The sequence below is a fragment of the Myotis brandtii genome, unplaced genomic scaffold, assembly GCF_000412655.1.
Source record: "Myotis brandtii unplaced genomic scaffold, ASM41265v1 scaffold407, whole genome shotgun sequence".
NCBI classification, from domain to species: Eukaryota; Metazoa; Chordata; class Mammalia; order Chiroptera; family Vespertilionidae; genus Myotis; species Myotis brandtii.
The window spans coordinates 5,056-22,007 of record NW_005365639.1 but is presented as its reverse complement, the minus strand read 5'-3'; the positions used below and the strand labels follow the sequence as shown (position 1 = coordinate 22,007).

Genomic DNA, 16,952 nt, shown 5'->3' with positions numbered 1-16,952 from the left:
AAAGGAGAGGGAAAAATTAGATCTATGAAAGAAAAAAAAAACTAAAAGAATAAAAAATCAATAAGAAGAAAAATGAAGACGATAAAAAAAAAAAAAGTAAGGTGGTGTTGTTCTCTTTTCTTCTTCCTAACTCTCTCTTCCTTTGTGGTTGCTTTTGTGGTTGTAAGGGTCTGGTGTATGTTTTTGTTTTGTTTCTTGTTTTCTTGTGTTTTTGTTTTGTCTAGCAGCACCTGCAAAACAGCTGGAACAATGTGGTTGGGAGTTTAGTGCCTCCTGGGAGCTCTCTTTGGATCCTGCTCTTCTGATGACTGAGGCGGACTCTTTTGTTTGCCAATTCTGGACCCCCCGGGAGGTACTTAAGTGCTAACCACTGTCAGAAACTGTCCTTTGGTTCTTGGCCACCAGTTTGAAGCTTCAAGTGATCCACAGTTTGTGTTTCTCCACAGGACATGCCTGCATGTGGGAGGGGCCCAGTTGCACTCTAAGGCCAGTTTGTTAGCAGCAGGGACCCCAGGGCTAGGTCAGCTAACTTTTCCAGGTTCCCCAGGCTCTGCCTCTGCTTGCGTTCGCCTGCCAGCCAACTCAAAAGTCTGTTTTTGAAAGGGCTTTAGGCAGAATAGGGAGTCTAGACATCTGGGTCTTCCATGAGGGGGAGGTGCCATTCAGATTTCAGGGAAAGTGGGTGTGTTTCCCCTTCCCAGAGCTACCCCTCGTAGAGTGGCCCAGAATATTTCCCTGCCCACTGCTGGACAGAGATCCTCATATACAGTCCAGGGGGATCAGCTGGAAAGCTGAGTTTTTATCAGTTAGGTTCCTGGGTTAGTGAAGTAGACAGCTCTACCCCCGAGCCAGTGACTGGTGCTTCCTGGAACTGATCTAACCCCTAGGCTTGGCTTCTGCTGTGCCTCCTCTGCAAAATCAAGATGCAGGGTGTGGCAGACAGGCTCCTGAGGGTAGGGCGGGCTGTACCACCTAGGATGGGTTTCTCCTTTTCCTGAGCTGTGGCTTGTGGAAAGGGCCAGAGCCTCTGAGGTAAAGTGGCCATTTCGGTTTGGGGGATATGACTGATGCAGGTCTCCTGGTCACCTCTTTTCCACATCTCCCCCCAGTGCTTCCTACCTCAGCCTCTCCTCAGGCACCTTCAGTCCACACTGCCCTCCCTCCCCTGAAGTCTCAGGTAAGTAGCTGCAAATGAAAATCTTGTGATCTGGGTTTTCAAAAAAATAAAAAGAGGAAAAAAACCTGTGGCTTTATCTCTGACCTGCTCCAGACTTCCTGGTGGCCAGCAGCCCTGCCACCTTTCATGGCTGGATGTGAGGTGGGCTGCTGATCTTGGCTCTGGTGCTCTGGGCTGTGGAGCCCAGCCTGGGTTCCGGGCCTCAATGTCTTCAGGGAAAGGATCCTATCATAGTTGAGAGGTCCCTCTTCACGCTCGGCTTGCCATCTGGGGAAGCTGGGTCCAGGCCCTTTCCCGATCTCACCCTTCCTACCAGTCTCCAGGTGTTTTCTCTCCCTTCTTTATATGTCTTCTCCTCAAGTGGAACTCAGCTGGTAATTCCAGGTGAATTTTTTCCAATTTAGTTATATTTCCAGTCTGTCTCTTGGAGGAGGTATAAGAAAGGTCTGCCTATATGGCCACCATCTTCCTCCTCCTATCTATGGATTCTTCCAGGATTTTTATGGTTTCACGATTTACATTTAAGTCTTTTATCCATTTTGAGTTTATTCTTGTGTGTAGTATAAGTGGGTGGTCTAGTTTCATTTCCTTTTGTTTTTTTTCATGTGTCTGTACAATTTTCCCAACACCATTCATTGAAGAGACTGGTTTTACCCCATTGTATACTCTTACCTCTTTTGTCAAGTATTGATCGACTATAAAGGTGTGGGTTGATTTCTGGGCTCTCTGTTTTGTTCCATTGACTTATAAACCTGTTCTTGTGCCATTACCAGGCTATTGGCATTACAGTAGCTTTGTAATATAGTTTGATATCCTTCCCTGGCCGGCTTGGCTCAGTGGATAGAGCATCAGCCTGCGGACCGATGGGTCCCAGGTTTGATTCCGGCCAAGGGCACGTGCCTGGGTTGCGGGCTCTATCCCCAGTAGTAGCGGGTGTGCAGGAGGCAGCCGATCAATGATTCTCTCTCATCATTGATGTTTCTATCTCTCTCTCCTTCTCCCTTCCTCTCTGAAATCAATAAAGAAATATATTTTAATATAGTTTCATATCCAGTATATGATCCCTCCAACTTTTTCTCAAGATTGCTGAGGCAATTTAGGATCTTTTTTGGTTCCATATACATTTTTGGAATATTTGTTCTAGATCTGTGAAATACGGCATTTGTAGTTCAATAAGAATTGCATTGAATCTATAGATTGCTTTAGATGGTATGAAAATTTTACTGATGTTAATTCTTTCAATCCATGAACATGGTATATGCTTCCATTTGTTTGTATCTTCCTCTATTTCCTTCTTCAATGTCTTATAGTTTTCTGAGTTAAGTTATTCCTAGGTACATTATTTTTTGTTGTTGTTGTTGCAATAGTAAGTTGGATTGTTTTCTTAGTTTCTCTTTTTGAGAGATCATTATTGATGTATAAAAGTGCCACTGATTTCTGTGAATTAAATTTGTATTCTGCTACTTTGTGGAATTAGGTCTGATAGTTTTTTGGTGGAATCCTAAGGGTTTTCTATGAACAATAGCATGCCATCTGTGAATAGTAACAGTTTACTTACTCCTTTCAATTTGGATGCCTTTTATTTCTTCTTATCTGACCGCTGTGGCTAGGACTCCCAGTACTATGTTGAATAACTGCCCATTGAGTATGATGTTGGCTATAGGTTTTTTAATATATGACATTTGTTATGTTGAGTTATCATCCCTCTATTCCCACTTTGCTGAGCGTTTTTATCATAAATGGGTGTTGGATTTTGTGGAATGCTTATCTTCATCTATTGATATGGTCATGTAATTTTTATTCTTCATTTTGTTTATGTGATGTAGCACATTTAATGATTTTTGAATATCATACCAATTTATTGCATTCCCATAATAAATTCCAGTTGGTCATAGTGTATGATCTTTTTAATGTATTGCTGGTTCTAATTTGCTAATATTTTGCTGAGTATTTTAGCATGTACTAGTATGTTCCCATAAGGGATACTGGCCTGTAATTTTCTTTCTTTGTAATGTCTTTATCTGGTATTGGCATTAGGATAATGCTAGCTTCATCAAAAAGGCCTGGAAGTGTACTCTCCTCTTGGATTTCTTTTGAATAGTTTGAGGAAAATAGGTGTTAGTTCTTCTTGAATGTTTAGTAAAATTCCCTTCAGTATTATGTGATGGCCTGTTTTTGTCTTTTTTTCCTCCCTGGTATGCTTTATTAGTCTACTAGGGCAGCCACAAACAAAATGCCACAAACTGGGAAGTCTAACAATAGAAACTATCTCATAATTCTGGAGTCTAGAAGTCCTTCAAGGTGTGGACAGGTTTGTTCCTTCTGGAGTTTGTAAGAATCTGTTCCAGGCTTCTCCCCTAGCTTCCAGTGGTTGCTGACAATCTTTGGCTAGGACTTCCAGTACTATGGCTTCTGCTGCATCACCCCAACCTCTGCCTTCATCTTTCCATGGCATTCTCCCTGTGTGTGCTTGTTTTCGTCTCTTATTATGGCCTTTGCTTTGAAGCCTGTATTGTCAGATATGTGTATTGCTTCCCCAGCATTGTTTTTTTTAAATTTTCATTTGCATGGAATATTTTTTCCATCCATCCACTTTCAGTTTGTGTGAATGTTTTTTAAAAAAAATATATTTTATTGATTTTTTACAGAGAGGAAGGGAGAGGGATAGAGAGTTAGAAACATCGATGAGAGAGAAACATCGATCAGCTGCCTCCTGCACACTCCCTACTGGGGATGTGCCCGCAACCAAGGTACATGCCCTTGACAGGAATCGAACCTGGGACCCTTGAGTCCACAGGCTGATGCTCTATCCACAGAGCCAAACCGGTTAAAGCTGTGTGAATCTTTTGTTCCTGGGTGGGTCACTTGTAGATAGAATATATATGGGTCATGTTTTCTTATCTGTTCAGTTACCCTGTGTCTTTTAAAAAAAATCCTCAATCAAGAATACTTTTTTTTTCTTTTCTTTTTTTTAACACCAAGCAACAAATGTAACAAACATGGTTGCTTTTTGATCAAGAATACGTTTTTTAAAGTTGATTTTAGAAAGAGAGAGAGGAAGGGAGAATAAGAGAGAGAAAGATAACCATTGATGTGTGAGAGAAACATCATTTGGTTGCCTCCAATACACATCCTAAACTGAGCATTGAACCTATAACCTGGGTATATGCTCTGAATGAGAATTGAACCCCCCCCACCCTTCAATTCATGGAATGATGGTTCAACCAATTGAGGCACACTGGCCAAAGGTACCCTGTGTCGTTTGATTGGAGCATTTAATCCATTAACATTTAAAGCGACTATTAATTTGTATGTATTTATTGCCAATTTATTTTTATAATTATGTTTCTCTTCTTTTGTTTTCCTTTTTCTTAATGAAGTTTCTTTTACCTTTTTGGCAATACTGGTTTGGTGGTAATAAACCCCTTTAGCCTTTTCTTTTCTGGCAAGCTCTTTATTTCTCCTTCAATTTTAAATGGTAGCTTTGCTGGGTAGAGTATTCTTGGGTGTAGGCCTTTGTTTTTCATCACTTTGAATATTTCATAGCATTCTTTCTGGCCTGAGATGTTTTTATTGAAGATGACATCTATGAGTTAGATGGGCAAGGAACCCAACCCAGCACAGGGCACCTGCTACTCTCATTCCAGTTCTCTTTCCTTAGCAATGCCATTCAATTTCTCTTTTTATGACTCTGGTCTACTGAGAGCCACTATTGCCTCTGCTAGAGCCGAGAGTGAGTGATGTGACTGAGATTCTATGCACTGGCCCTTTAAGAAAGCCATTTCCCTTCTCACCAGGGAAAGTTAAATTCCTGCTGATTTTCTAGTTCTCCAGGCTAGGGTGCCCAGCTTGGGGCCGAGGCCACTCCCTTCTCCAGGGGGAATCTCATTACCTGAGATATCCTTCTGGATTCTCTCCTAGCACACCTGGTGTAAGGCCAGCCTTTTTGTGGCTCTTCCCTTTCTACAGGTTTTGTGGGATGTTACTCTCAATCCTTAGTTATAACACTTCTGTTCAACTAGTCTTCAGATAGTTATTCGGTTGATTTTCCCATACTTTAGCTAATCTTCTGATATGGTCCTGGGAGGAAGCAAGTGTAACTTCCATCTACTCTGCAGCCATCTTGAACCCCTTCAACATTCTAAACTTTTATGCTTCAAAAGACACCCTTAAAATAGCAGCAGAGTAAGTGGGAGCTACACTGACACACTCCCAGGACTAAACTGAAATTACAGCTAAAATACAGAAAAACCACCCTGAATAATCAACTGAAGACTAACTGGAGAGAACCATAATAATCAAGGACATAAAGTGGAGTCACATAGGGACTGGTAGGAGGGGAGGAGGCATGAAAGGGCTGGCCACGCTCCCATAGACAGCAACTGAAGTTCCAGAGAGATATTTCATCTAGGAGGGAGAGTTTCTCATTGAGAACTCTGGGGTCTAACCCCAAAGCTGGGCCTCCCAGTCTAGAGAACCATAACTGAGAAGGCCCACACAACATGTGGGAGAGATGGCTGGAAATGCAGGCACCCTCATAAAGGGCCAATGAATAAAATTTCGTGTGCAGCCACATACCTTGGGCTCTGGCAGAGGGAGGGCAGAGTGGACTGGAGCCGTGTGAGCAGAATCCAGATTTGGGGTTAGACCTCAAAGGTAGACACCCGGGTTTCCAGTGCTGAGTCATCCCTTCATACTCCAGAGGACATCATTCTCGGGCAGACCTTTACCATCCAGGAAGCTTTTGCATTTTGGGGAAGAAGTTGCCCCAACCTGTTGGAAAATATCTTTCCCCAGCCGGTGGGCAATAGCCCAAGGCTAATCAAGAATGAATAACAATCGGATTGCAGGCAGAGGCAGATCAGAGACTTTTGAGTCATTGCCTGATATAAGTCAGGACCCAGGGCTAGGAAAAGCTAACCTTGATCCATATCAGGCACCCAGACCCAGCAGAGGGAGCTACCAGCTGTGGGTCGCTGATAGCTCCAAAGAGGGTACTCAGGGCCGGTTACACACAGCATCTGACATTGTCCTGCACTAGAGATTGGGAGTCATAGCAGAGTTACCTAGTACATAGACACAAACCCAAGCAGGCAACCAAAATGGGAAGACAAAAAACAGCAGTAAGCCCTAAATGAAAGAACAAGAGAATTCTCCAGAAGAAAAACTAAATGAAATGGAGATAATAAATTTATCAGATATAGTGATCAGAATAATGATGGCAAGGATGCTCAACAGCATGAGAGAAGATATAGTAACTATGGAAAAAGACCAGTCAGAAATAAAGAATGACATACTAGTAACATTATAAAGAACACATTAGAAGGAATACACAACACAGGGGAAGCTGAAGGTCAGAACAGTGAATTAAAATAATAAATGAAATAAATTAATTAAATTTTTAATTCAATAATAGTGTGAAGGCCTAGGACATTGCTGACCGCTACTATAGACTTTATAAACACTGTCCAACAAGCCCTCCCCCACTTCCATCCAACAGGTTAATTAAACCTGGTGACTACAGTATGTTAATAATAACTCAATAGAGCTATTTTTAAAAAGCAGAGAGAGGATTTTACAATCCAAATATGATGCAAACTAAAATATGACATAATTTTTATTATTCAGAGATTTTAAGAAAATATAATTTATTTGACCCTAATAATTATATTTTATCCTGCACTGATTTAGTAAAATAAAATTACATTTCTCTTTCTGTGGCTGCATATAAATTATTTGGTTCTACAACAAATTACACACACACAGTAAATAGGCTTATAAATTTTTAGAATCAGTCTGAAACATGAAATCAGCCTAAAATATGAAAATTTAATAGAATGCCTTTGTTTTTTCCTCATTTTGATCTTTCTGGGAATTTGCCTCTCTTTTATCTGTGTGACACTTAAAGCTTAGTGTCCCAGGGAACTTATTTAATATCCAGTTTAAGTAAGGAGTTCAGTTTCCTCATTGGGAATAAAATTGTGATAATATTAGCTAACTCGAAGAGTGCTGGGAATATTCAAAATAATGTTAAGCTATTTTCACATAGTAGGTGAGTGAGTAGTAGTAGTAGTAATTCATTCAAAATCTGGTTGTGACTTCATGAAATTTATCTTGGATTTTATTTTGAGGCTTCATCCCTCCCTCCCCCCGCCCCAGTCTGCGAAAGTAACTTTGGTACACAAAACACTCAACACTCAAAATGGCAAGCCTATCCATTGGAGGATAAACACGTTTTTCTGATTTTCTTATCTAAGCTTAAATGTGGAAGTCTGGACAGGAATAGGTTGTGGTTAGCAACATGGAGAGTCCCAATACTCACATTTTTTCCTGCAGTCCACATAGATGTTTTGAATTTCTTGGGTACACAGTCTTCTTACTTCATAGTCATCAAGGAATTTGCTGACACTCATTGCAAAGTTGTAACTGGGAAGCATCACTAACACATTACTTATGAAGACTTTAGTGAAGTCAGAAATTTCATTGCCTGTGATTTTTGGGTTGTGGGCACACAATGCAATATATAGATCATGTATCATAGAAATGTACACTTGGTTAATAGTAACCTTATTAACCACTGTCACCACAATTAATTTAATTAAAAATTAAATAAAAGAGGATAGATTAATTATAAAAAAGTAATGAACCTCCCATAATAAACTTCCTCAAGATAACTAAACAATTCTCAGATAATTACCAATCTAGCAGATGATCCCTGAGAAAACACTCATTATTTAAGTCACTAAGCTTGTTCATCTTGATAGCTTGTAACATGGATTTATCAATTATAGAGTTAAAGAGAAGGGCACTTATCATGAAGGGAGATTTCAGAGATAGATTGTGGGGTGAATTGACTAGAAATAGTGAGGAGAAACTGGCTGGGTGAGGACCAGGTCACCATAACAGTAATAGGAGGGAGTTGAGGGGCCCTGAAGATCAGTAAGAATATGAAACCGAGGTGGAGAGAGAAGGACTTCGGGGGTGTCATGGCACTATGGTTTTGGCTCTTGCATGCTGGAGCAGTGGTCAGATTAAGAAACTTCGTGGTATCCATAAAAAAGATGGTGTTTAAAATGGAGAGGGATAGAACTCAGGATTCAATATTTTGATATTGGAAATTTGATTTTTTGTTCCATTGACCCTATCTGGCACAACAGGCTCTCTCTGGCATTGAATTTATTAAAGAAATAAAACTTACCTATGCTTGACATCAGTACAACCTGAAAATATTTCACAGTACAGGGATGGGCTGGCTCCAAAATGCCACAGAAACCTTTTACTGAAGTGTCAGTGGCACTTCGTACTAGTTGAGGTAGTTCCTGTGCGTCTGTGTTCTTGTACCAGATCTTATGTCCTCAACGAAGAATTTATAATAATGTGCTCTGAAGACCATCAAGCCAGAGCTGGGAGGGTTGTAGCACCTTTTGAAAATTAGTGTTGGGGGGACAGGCTCCTCTGTGCTGAAACAGGTCAGTGGTTGACTGATTGGAATGTAAGTTGTGTACTCAAAACTGAGGAGCTGTGAGTGAGAGGGAACCTATTGTCAAGCCCCATAGATATTGCTGTAATCAAAGAAAAAATTCTTCCTAAACGACATATCCTTCCATTTCTTACAGGAAATTCAGCTGTTATAATCTGTGCGACTGTTGTATACGTGGTCTGTCATTTACCGAAATATCATATGTGGCATATAAAAGGACAGAACACAGGTAGAATCTATAGGTAGTAAAAAAGTGATTGACAATACCACCACTGATTCAGGGAATGAGCACGAATGCATAACGCCTGCTTGGCTTATTATGCAGGGGCTCAAGTCTTCCTCACCAGGCACAATACCGCTTCTTGGAGAAGACTGCAAAAGAATGTGCTTGGTCCACACACTAAGTTTCCTTTTGTTTAAGGCCAACACCTAAAGTTAGGGAATGAGTCTGGAAGCTCTTTTGGTAAAGTTCGACCACTTCAGGCAGAGCTAAAATGATTAACACAGTTCAAAGTTCATGTTTAAACAGAAGTTTAACCAAGGAATGTTCTAAAACCAAACAAATCCTATTTGTGATAATCACCAGCAGTCACACTCTCTTCAAATTTTATAATCAGAGAAGGAAGACAGGGAGAATCTACTCCTAGAATCCTGCTAAAATAAGGTCTCAAAAGAAGGGAAAAGGGTTTAATGATAACTACATTTGTTGCATATTTCCTTGTTTTCTTCAGAAAAAAATCTCATTTGAAGGGTCAGGATGATGTGCTGCATTAAATTAGGCAGAAGTCATCCCATAGAACCTCCCACCCTCCCATCTCCCTACTTTACTTCAAAGTGAGCGCTGTTAAGATTTTAGAACTGAAGGACTAAGTCTGGGAGAGGGGGAACATTTCAAAGGAGATAAATGGTTTGCACACTTATATTGTAGTTTTTTACTCTTCTTTTTCTTTAATGAAACTAGAGTGATACCAAGCCCAGCTCCTTCAGATGGCCTAGTGCCTCTCTCTTTTTCTTCCTTTCTCTTCCCCATTTCCTTTCTCTCCCTCTCTCCTTCAACTTCTATTTTTCACATATTCAATAAATATTTGCTGTTTTCCAAAAAGCATAGTTTTCAAATTCCTGGAAAGTAAGTGCTTAACAATTATTATTTTATTCTCTAGCTCCTTCATCCTCATTTATTTAATATATTTCCTGGAGAAAAGGGAAATTGTGGAAAGTCCTTACCAATGACCTGTATTATGGAATCAATGACGATGCTGACCACAGTTGAAAAGTAGTTAAAGAGGGTGAGTTTGATGTAGGCAGCAGTACTACTAGAAAACAGGTAGCTTCCCAGGTACATGAGAGGAACAGCAGACCAACCATACAGCATAAAGATCAGCATTGTGTCCAGAAAGTTGTAGTCTTCCACAAATGCACGCAGTTCGCAGTACTTGAACACTCCCTGAGACAAATGCAGAGTAAGGGCAGGTGAAGGACACAGTGCAACAAGGAGCCAAGCCAGACACTGAGGAGACAGCAACCACTGCATCATTAGCACATAAAACTACTCATTACTTAAATCAGCTTACCCAGTAAAAAAAGCCTTAGCTTCACCCAGTCAGCTGGCTCAGTGGTTGAGCATCAATTCATGAACCAGGAGGTCACGGTTCCATTCCTGGTCCAGGAATGGAACCGTGACCTCCTGGTTAGGGCACATGCCCAGGTTGCAGGCTCAATCCCCAGTGTGGAGCGTGCAGGAGGCAGCCAATCAATGATTCTCTCTCATTATTGGTGTTTCCATCTCTTTCTCCCTCTCCCTTCCTTTCTGAAATAAGAGCTAGCCTTAGCTTATGAGCCTGAACTAAATTACCTCTTCCTCAATAGAGAACTCTCATGAACAGAAGGACTATACTTCTATTTTCTGTTTTCTTCCCCCATTTGGAAAATATTACTTTTTATTTCCTACCCTGACCCCATGATTAAAGTCAAAGTAATTATGTCTGCCTTAAGCCCGACTCTGAATTTTCCCAGAAAAACAAATGACCTAAGAAGTAGACTCTTTCTCTACAGATTTTCCCTGGGGCTGCTGTCATATTATGCAACCTCTCTTGCATAACACCACACAGTTAGACAGCCCCCAAGTCCCTCATATCAGGGGCCACCTTATTCATTTATTTCTTAATCCATTTGCAAATCAGACAAAGAAGCATAACTTTAGATTGCACTAGATTAGGAGGAGAGGAATTGCCAGAGCTTTTAAAGAATTTTCCAGAAATATGTATGATTATAGTTGGTAATTACAGTTTCTCTAAAGATAGCCAGGATGCCTCTTTGGAGCAATCATAGAATTGTTTAGTAAGGCTACTAATAGAGGAAAAGAAGGATTAAAATAAGAATAGCCCCTATTAGAACCTTATGATGCTCTTAGAGGTAGTTTATATTTAAGCAATAGTGTGTAAAGAAAGTATATGTAGAGAATGAGCCAGCTTAGGTGAAAGAACTTGAACAGCTATAACTACAGTTGTTTCCCCCATTCCAATTAAGAGGGTGAAATAAAAAGAATAAATACAGTCAGAAAAATAGCAAGTAACCTAGCAGCTTTGTTCCAAGCCTTATAATGCTTAGAGATGTCTCAGAATCTATTTCAAAGAAAATTTAAATAGCTATTTGGATATATTGGATACATGGAAACACATATCCTATTTTTAGGTAAGGTATGACTCAACATGATAAAAGTGTAAATTCTCCCAAAATTACTCTAAATAGAAATAGAAACAGGTATTTTTGAAATTAGATAAGCTAATTTTAAACATTACATGTAAAAACACACAACATGTCCAGATAGTCAGGAAATTCCACAGAAGATTAATGGGAAAGGTAAGAAAGGTCAATACAGAAAACATAATTAAATGTATTACAAAATTACCATAATCAAAACATATTGGTAATGGAAAATTACAGATACATTAATGGAATAAAGAATATAAAATATACTTAAATGAGTATTATTAGTTGATATACATTTCAAATCAGTGGGAGTTGGCTGTCAAAAAAAGATGGTAGAACAATGGGTTAGCTACTTAGGGGGAAAAGTGAATACTAACTTGGCTCTTTACTTAAAAATAAATTAATGAATGAGAATGAAATAGCAAAAAATAATACTAGCAAAGTAATCTGTGTCCAATGCATAATGGCCTGATTGAGAGAAAAGGGTAGCTCCTGGACAAATTTCCAGAACTGTACAATGATGAAAATAGTGCATCTGAAGGCTTATGAGAGACATATTTCCAAAGTGACATTGAGCTTGCTATCCAAGTCCTTGGTGAGGCCAGTATGAGATGAGCCCTGTCTACCTTCTCCATGCTGTATCCATGCCTAAAGCACAGACTAGCTTACAAGTAGGAGTTCAATGTTTGCTGAAGAAATAATTCTATGTGTGCAGAAAGGTGGGGATATAGGATATCTAACAGTCATCAAGACAGGCACACAGACCGCATGAAAGGGAAGCCTCACCGCACAGTGTCCCTGGTCACATAACACATGAGAAAAGTTACTTGTTGTTCTTTCCTGAGCCTTCATGCATGGGCTCAGTCATGGGAAAAGGCAGAGGACTTCACTAACCCTCACCAACAATCTCCTGGGGTGGCTGGAAAACAGTGTTGGGGAAGATAATGCATCAGGGTTTGGAGTCAGCAACATAGCTTAATCCTTGTCTCTGACATATGAGCAGTAAAGTCCCCTGCTTTGTGAATCTGACCGGCCGAGAAGGGGTGAAACAGGAATCCTGGCTGCTAGGCAAAATGACAGAATCTTGCCTCCTCTTGTTGGGTCCAAGAATGAGTCTAGTTGGTGGCATTTCATAGAAGCAGAGCATGGTGGGAGAGTATTCCACTGAAAACCAGGGCCATTCAAGTCAGATAAGCAAGCAAAGCTAAGAAGCCATATAGAGCACACAGTCTGAGAATCATTAAGGGAAATTTTGGGTGGAGGAGAGAAAGAGCGGGGGGGGAGAGTAGAGAGGAAGAGATAGAAGGACAGAGAGAACAAACAAAATAGAGGAGCTGGAGTAAGATGTAGACATGACTTTAACATACATTAGTAGTATATTATCCAGGATGACTTTGAATGTATAAAAGACAACGAGCTTTGGAATAACCACAACCAGTGTTTGAAACTGTACTATCTGAGTGAAGTTAGACAGGTAACTTATTTATGTGAGCCTCAGTTTCCTTGTCTATAAATATAATGAATTAACATCATTGTACTATTGAATGATGTAACACATAAAAAACATATGACAAGTAACTTTTCTCATGAGCCATAAATGCCAATATTTGCATAAGTATTAATAATGGATAATCTTCTATATAGACCTATTAACTAGGAAAGGATAGCCGGGTGTGTCAGCCAAGCTTCAAGAGTCAGAGAAAGAATGGATTCTCCACATGGAGATGAAATTATTCAGAGGTTTTCTGATTGATTCAATGCGCACTGTGTTATACAAGGGAGCTAGTAAAGCCAGAGACTATGTCTGGAGTAGCTACCCAAGTTCCTGTGGTGAAGAATGAGAGGAGCATCCGTCACAGAGGATGGTGATTTTCTCTTGTTATGCTGGCTGGCTGGTGAGCTATGAGCAGAAGAGACTGGCAGGAGAACACCGCTGGAGTCGTGCACTGTTGTGAGATGACGGAAGCCCCACACTGCTCTCTGCATCTTGGGACTCTTCTGTACATACTACTTGCTCACTACACTACCTCACCATCCCTGCCCCAACCAGCCTAGCCCCTGGGCTGTGCTGAGAAGCTGTTCTAGCTGGTGAGATCCTGGTTCTCCTTCAGAACCAATATTAGGCCCTGTGCAATATTCACAAGTTGTTGGAGCCAGATAGACTGAAAGTTTCTCTTTTTTTCCTCCAACAACTAATTTTACCATTCTATGGTGTAGTTTGAACTGGTAGTTTATCCATTATAGTGGCAATTAGCATGCTATTTTATTTTTTTAAATATATTTTATTGATTTTTTACAGAGAGGAAGGGAGAGAGACAGAGAGTTAGAAACATCGATGAGAGAGAAACATTGATCAGCTGCCTCCTGCATACCTCCCACTGGGGATGTGCCCGCAACCAAGGTACATGCCCTTGACCGGAATCGAACCCGGGACCCTTCAGTCCGCAGGCCGACGCTCCATCCACTGAGCCAAACCGGCCATGGCTAGCATGCTATTTTATAATGATCTATTTCACTGCTGTGTCCATTGCTAAACAGTGAACTATTTGAGGGCTGAGATGTTATCCTATTCGACTTAATTTCCCAGTAACTCTTGCAAAGAAAGGAGCTTTACCTCTTTTACTCCTGTGTTTACCCCTTGTAACTGCATAGCTTCATATCTTCCTCAACTTCAATATGCATACAAAAGAAGTTGCCAAGTTCCTTAATGAGCAAAGTCTTTACATTAAAAGATGCTGTACTATCCTTACATGTACATTCTTTAAACCACTTTCTCAATGTCTAAAATCAGTTGTCTGAGTCAAAACTAGTTTTGCTTTGCAGACCTAGCCATCCTGAGTTTGAGGTATGAAAGTGTGTGTGTGTGGAGGGGGTGGGGTGGGGGTTGGTCCTAGGATGTGTGTGTGTGTCTAGATTATAAGACAATGACAGCAACAATGGAAGACTCCTAGATGTCACAAAGGGTGTAGGAGGTTCTATAGAGAGTGGGGGTGAATGGTAACAGGAAGCTTTACTTAGGTCTTGATTCTACCTTGTTTTCTATAGTCCAATTTTACCAAAGGACACAGCATTGGGAATTAGTGGGAAGTAATATGGGTAGTAAGAGACAAGTGACAAATAATAGTCCATCCTAGAGTTTTGGCCAGGGCATCATGCTGAGAATTACATGAGAAACCAATTTGAGAGACTTTTCAAAGACAAATATTTTCTCCAGCTGAAAGAATATGAGGGAGAACATTTCCACAATATATTCTTTGACATAATTAACTTGTAAACTTCTTTACAAGTTTTATTTTAGGATATAATTACTTGATTAGGAATTTCTGGTGGGTGACATAGAAAAATTAGCCTTCATGTAACTTCAGCTAACACTCACCAGCAGTAGGCAGCAGGAAATGAAGTAGTAGATGAGATCCCACAGGAGAGCAGAAAGCCAGTAGGTAAGGACATAGACCCCACTCACAAACTGGATGTGCTTGGCCTTAGTGATTCTCTCAGTCACTGTCTGGAGGCCAAAGCTAGCGACTACAACAGCCATGCCAAAAGCCAAATGTAATACTATACGGCTTCCATCTGTAGGCCTACAAAGGATGAAATAAAAATTCAAATAAATGATGAAATAAAAGTAGAAAATGATGATTTCAGTAGCTATTTTCTTGTAATGGCCAAATTACAAGGGGATATATGAAGACTCAATTCCAATAAAAGGAAAATGATACGTACACTTCATGAGAAATATAAAGAGGGAGAGGCTGAGGCTTGTTGGAGACTTTAATGGAAGCACTGGGGCCAGAGAGTGACATGAAGAGGATGTTGTCTAACACTGCCAGAGATGTTGTAGCTGAATGATATGCCTCATTATTGAACAAAATTGTCAATATTGTTTTGTTTTTCCCAGCCTCAATGGAAAAGGCAATAATGGAGAAGTCATTAAACTTTTTAATTTTCAATATGTAATTTGTTACATGACCTAGAAAAAAGAAATAAATTGGTCAGTGAGTCAACATGTAATAAACCACCTACTTCTTATATTGGAGAAGAAAGACCAAACATTTTTTTTTTCCTGTTCTTCTTCCAACTTCTCATAATGGTTACTTAAAATTTTTGTCTTGATCCTCAATAATTCTACCCCATCATTACTCTCTACAATCTCACATTATACTCTACAACTTGAAAAAAACCAGTAGGATTCCAAGATGGCTGTAGAGTAGGTGGCAGCTATACTCACTTGACACCAGCCCCAGATTTATAAATTATAGAGCAATCAAACTTGAATAATCAACTGAAGACTAGCTGAACTGAAGTAGTATAACCAAGGATTTACAGAAGAAGCCACAGAGAGACTGGTAAGAAGGGTAGAGACACAGAAAGGGCTGGCCCTCTCACCTATATGCAGTGGCTGAGAAGCCAGGAAGATATCTATGCTGCAAAACTACCTTGCCCCCAAGGAGCACGGGATCTCAACCTCATGCCAGGATGCTCAACCCAGAGCAACAGAGATGGGAAGAGGACCCATATAGTAGTGAAAAATCAGTGGGTATTCAATTCGCCTGGGAGAGAAGGAGTCTGCTGAAGACCCAGATGCCATCTTTCAGAGATAAGCACTCCTATTATAGCACCAGCCTAGGGAGTGCATTGTCTGGTCCTCCAATGGCTGGTGAGGACACTCTGTCATGCCCAGGTCCTGTTGAGGGGTCTACAGAATGCATCCAGCAGTGAACTTTGGGGTGCTCTTTTTCTGGGGAGGCTCTTGATGGAGACTCAGAAAATGACTGAACTGTGTGACTTTGGAAAGGGGACCAGTCTCCCCCACCTCTAGCACACAGCTGGCACTGCCCACCCTGCAACATGTCGAATCACATGGCTGACCCTGTCCTGCTGAGTTCAGTTGCACAGGGAATCAGAGGGCTGTGCAGAGCTGGGACTCTCAAAGCATGTCTCCTGGAAGGGCTTTTGTTCAGGAATCAAATGGGCGGGTGCTGGGTTGTGTGACTACATGATGGAGGAGCCACTCCTCTACCCCTTGCCATCTTAGCCTGCACTATCTTGGAAAGGGAAAAAAGAGCCTGCCCCCTCTCCAACAGGCTTGCAGGCACTACCCTCAATGGGAATATGCTCCTCCAACTCCCTGATTCCCTGCCCTGCTGAGCTCATTTCCAGGGGTTGGGGGAGAAGGGAGAGCTTCTGGGAGCTAGGACATTCATAGTGTGTGTCCCTCAGAAGCTACTGACTGGAACCAGGAGGAAGGTGCTAGGCCCCCTCCTTTAGGAGGGGTTTGCCGGGAGCCGGTCCATCCTTGCTGCTTGACACAGTTGCTGCAGAGAAGAAACATCTGCACAGCATATGTTTCAAGGGACCTGGCGTATATAGCATACTGTTCTTAATATGTTTGCTCCCCTTAGCGCTATGTGTTTTAACCAAGGTCACCTCTCTGAGAAAGGTTGTTTCCCCAGGTAGGGATTTTCCCCTGAAGTTAGGGAGGAGATAAAACCCCTTAGCTAAGTGCCAGGCGGGTAGTTAATCACTTTAACTACAAAAAATCACGCTTAGGCTACATAATCTTTACTCCCTGGAATGGAGATAAGA

At 40.9% G+C, this 16,952-nt stretch overlaps 1 protein-coding gene across 1 annotated transcript in view; it reads right to left on the bottom strand.

Moving 5' to 3' along the window:
* The window catches only part of LOC102243953 (ATP-binding cassette sub-family A member 3-like), a gene marked incomplete at its 5' end in the record, with an annotated part of 66,719 nt that extends 51,383 nt beyond the window's left edge, over window positions 1-15,336 (bottom strand). Inside the window, 4 exons of the mRNA XM_005873363.2 lie at window positions 7,500-7,664; window positions 9,882-10,101; window positions 14,743-14,947; window positions 15,090-15,336. Coding sequence (XP_005873425.1) covers window positions 7,500-7,664; window positions 9,882-10,101; window positions 14,743-14,947; window positions 15,090-15,336 — 837 coding nt within the window. The remainder of the gene's footprint in view (window positions 1-7,499; window positions 7,665-9,881; window positions 10,102-14,742; window positions 14,948-15,089) is intronic.
* Between the last annotated feature and the right edge of the window lie 1,616 nt (window positions 15,337-16,952).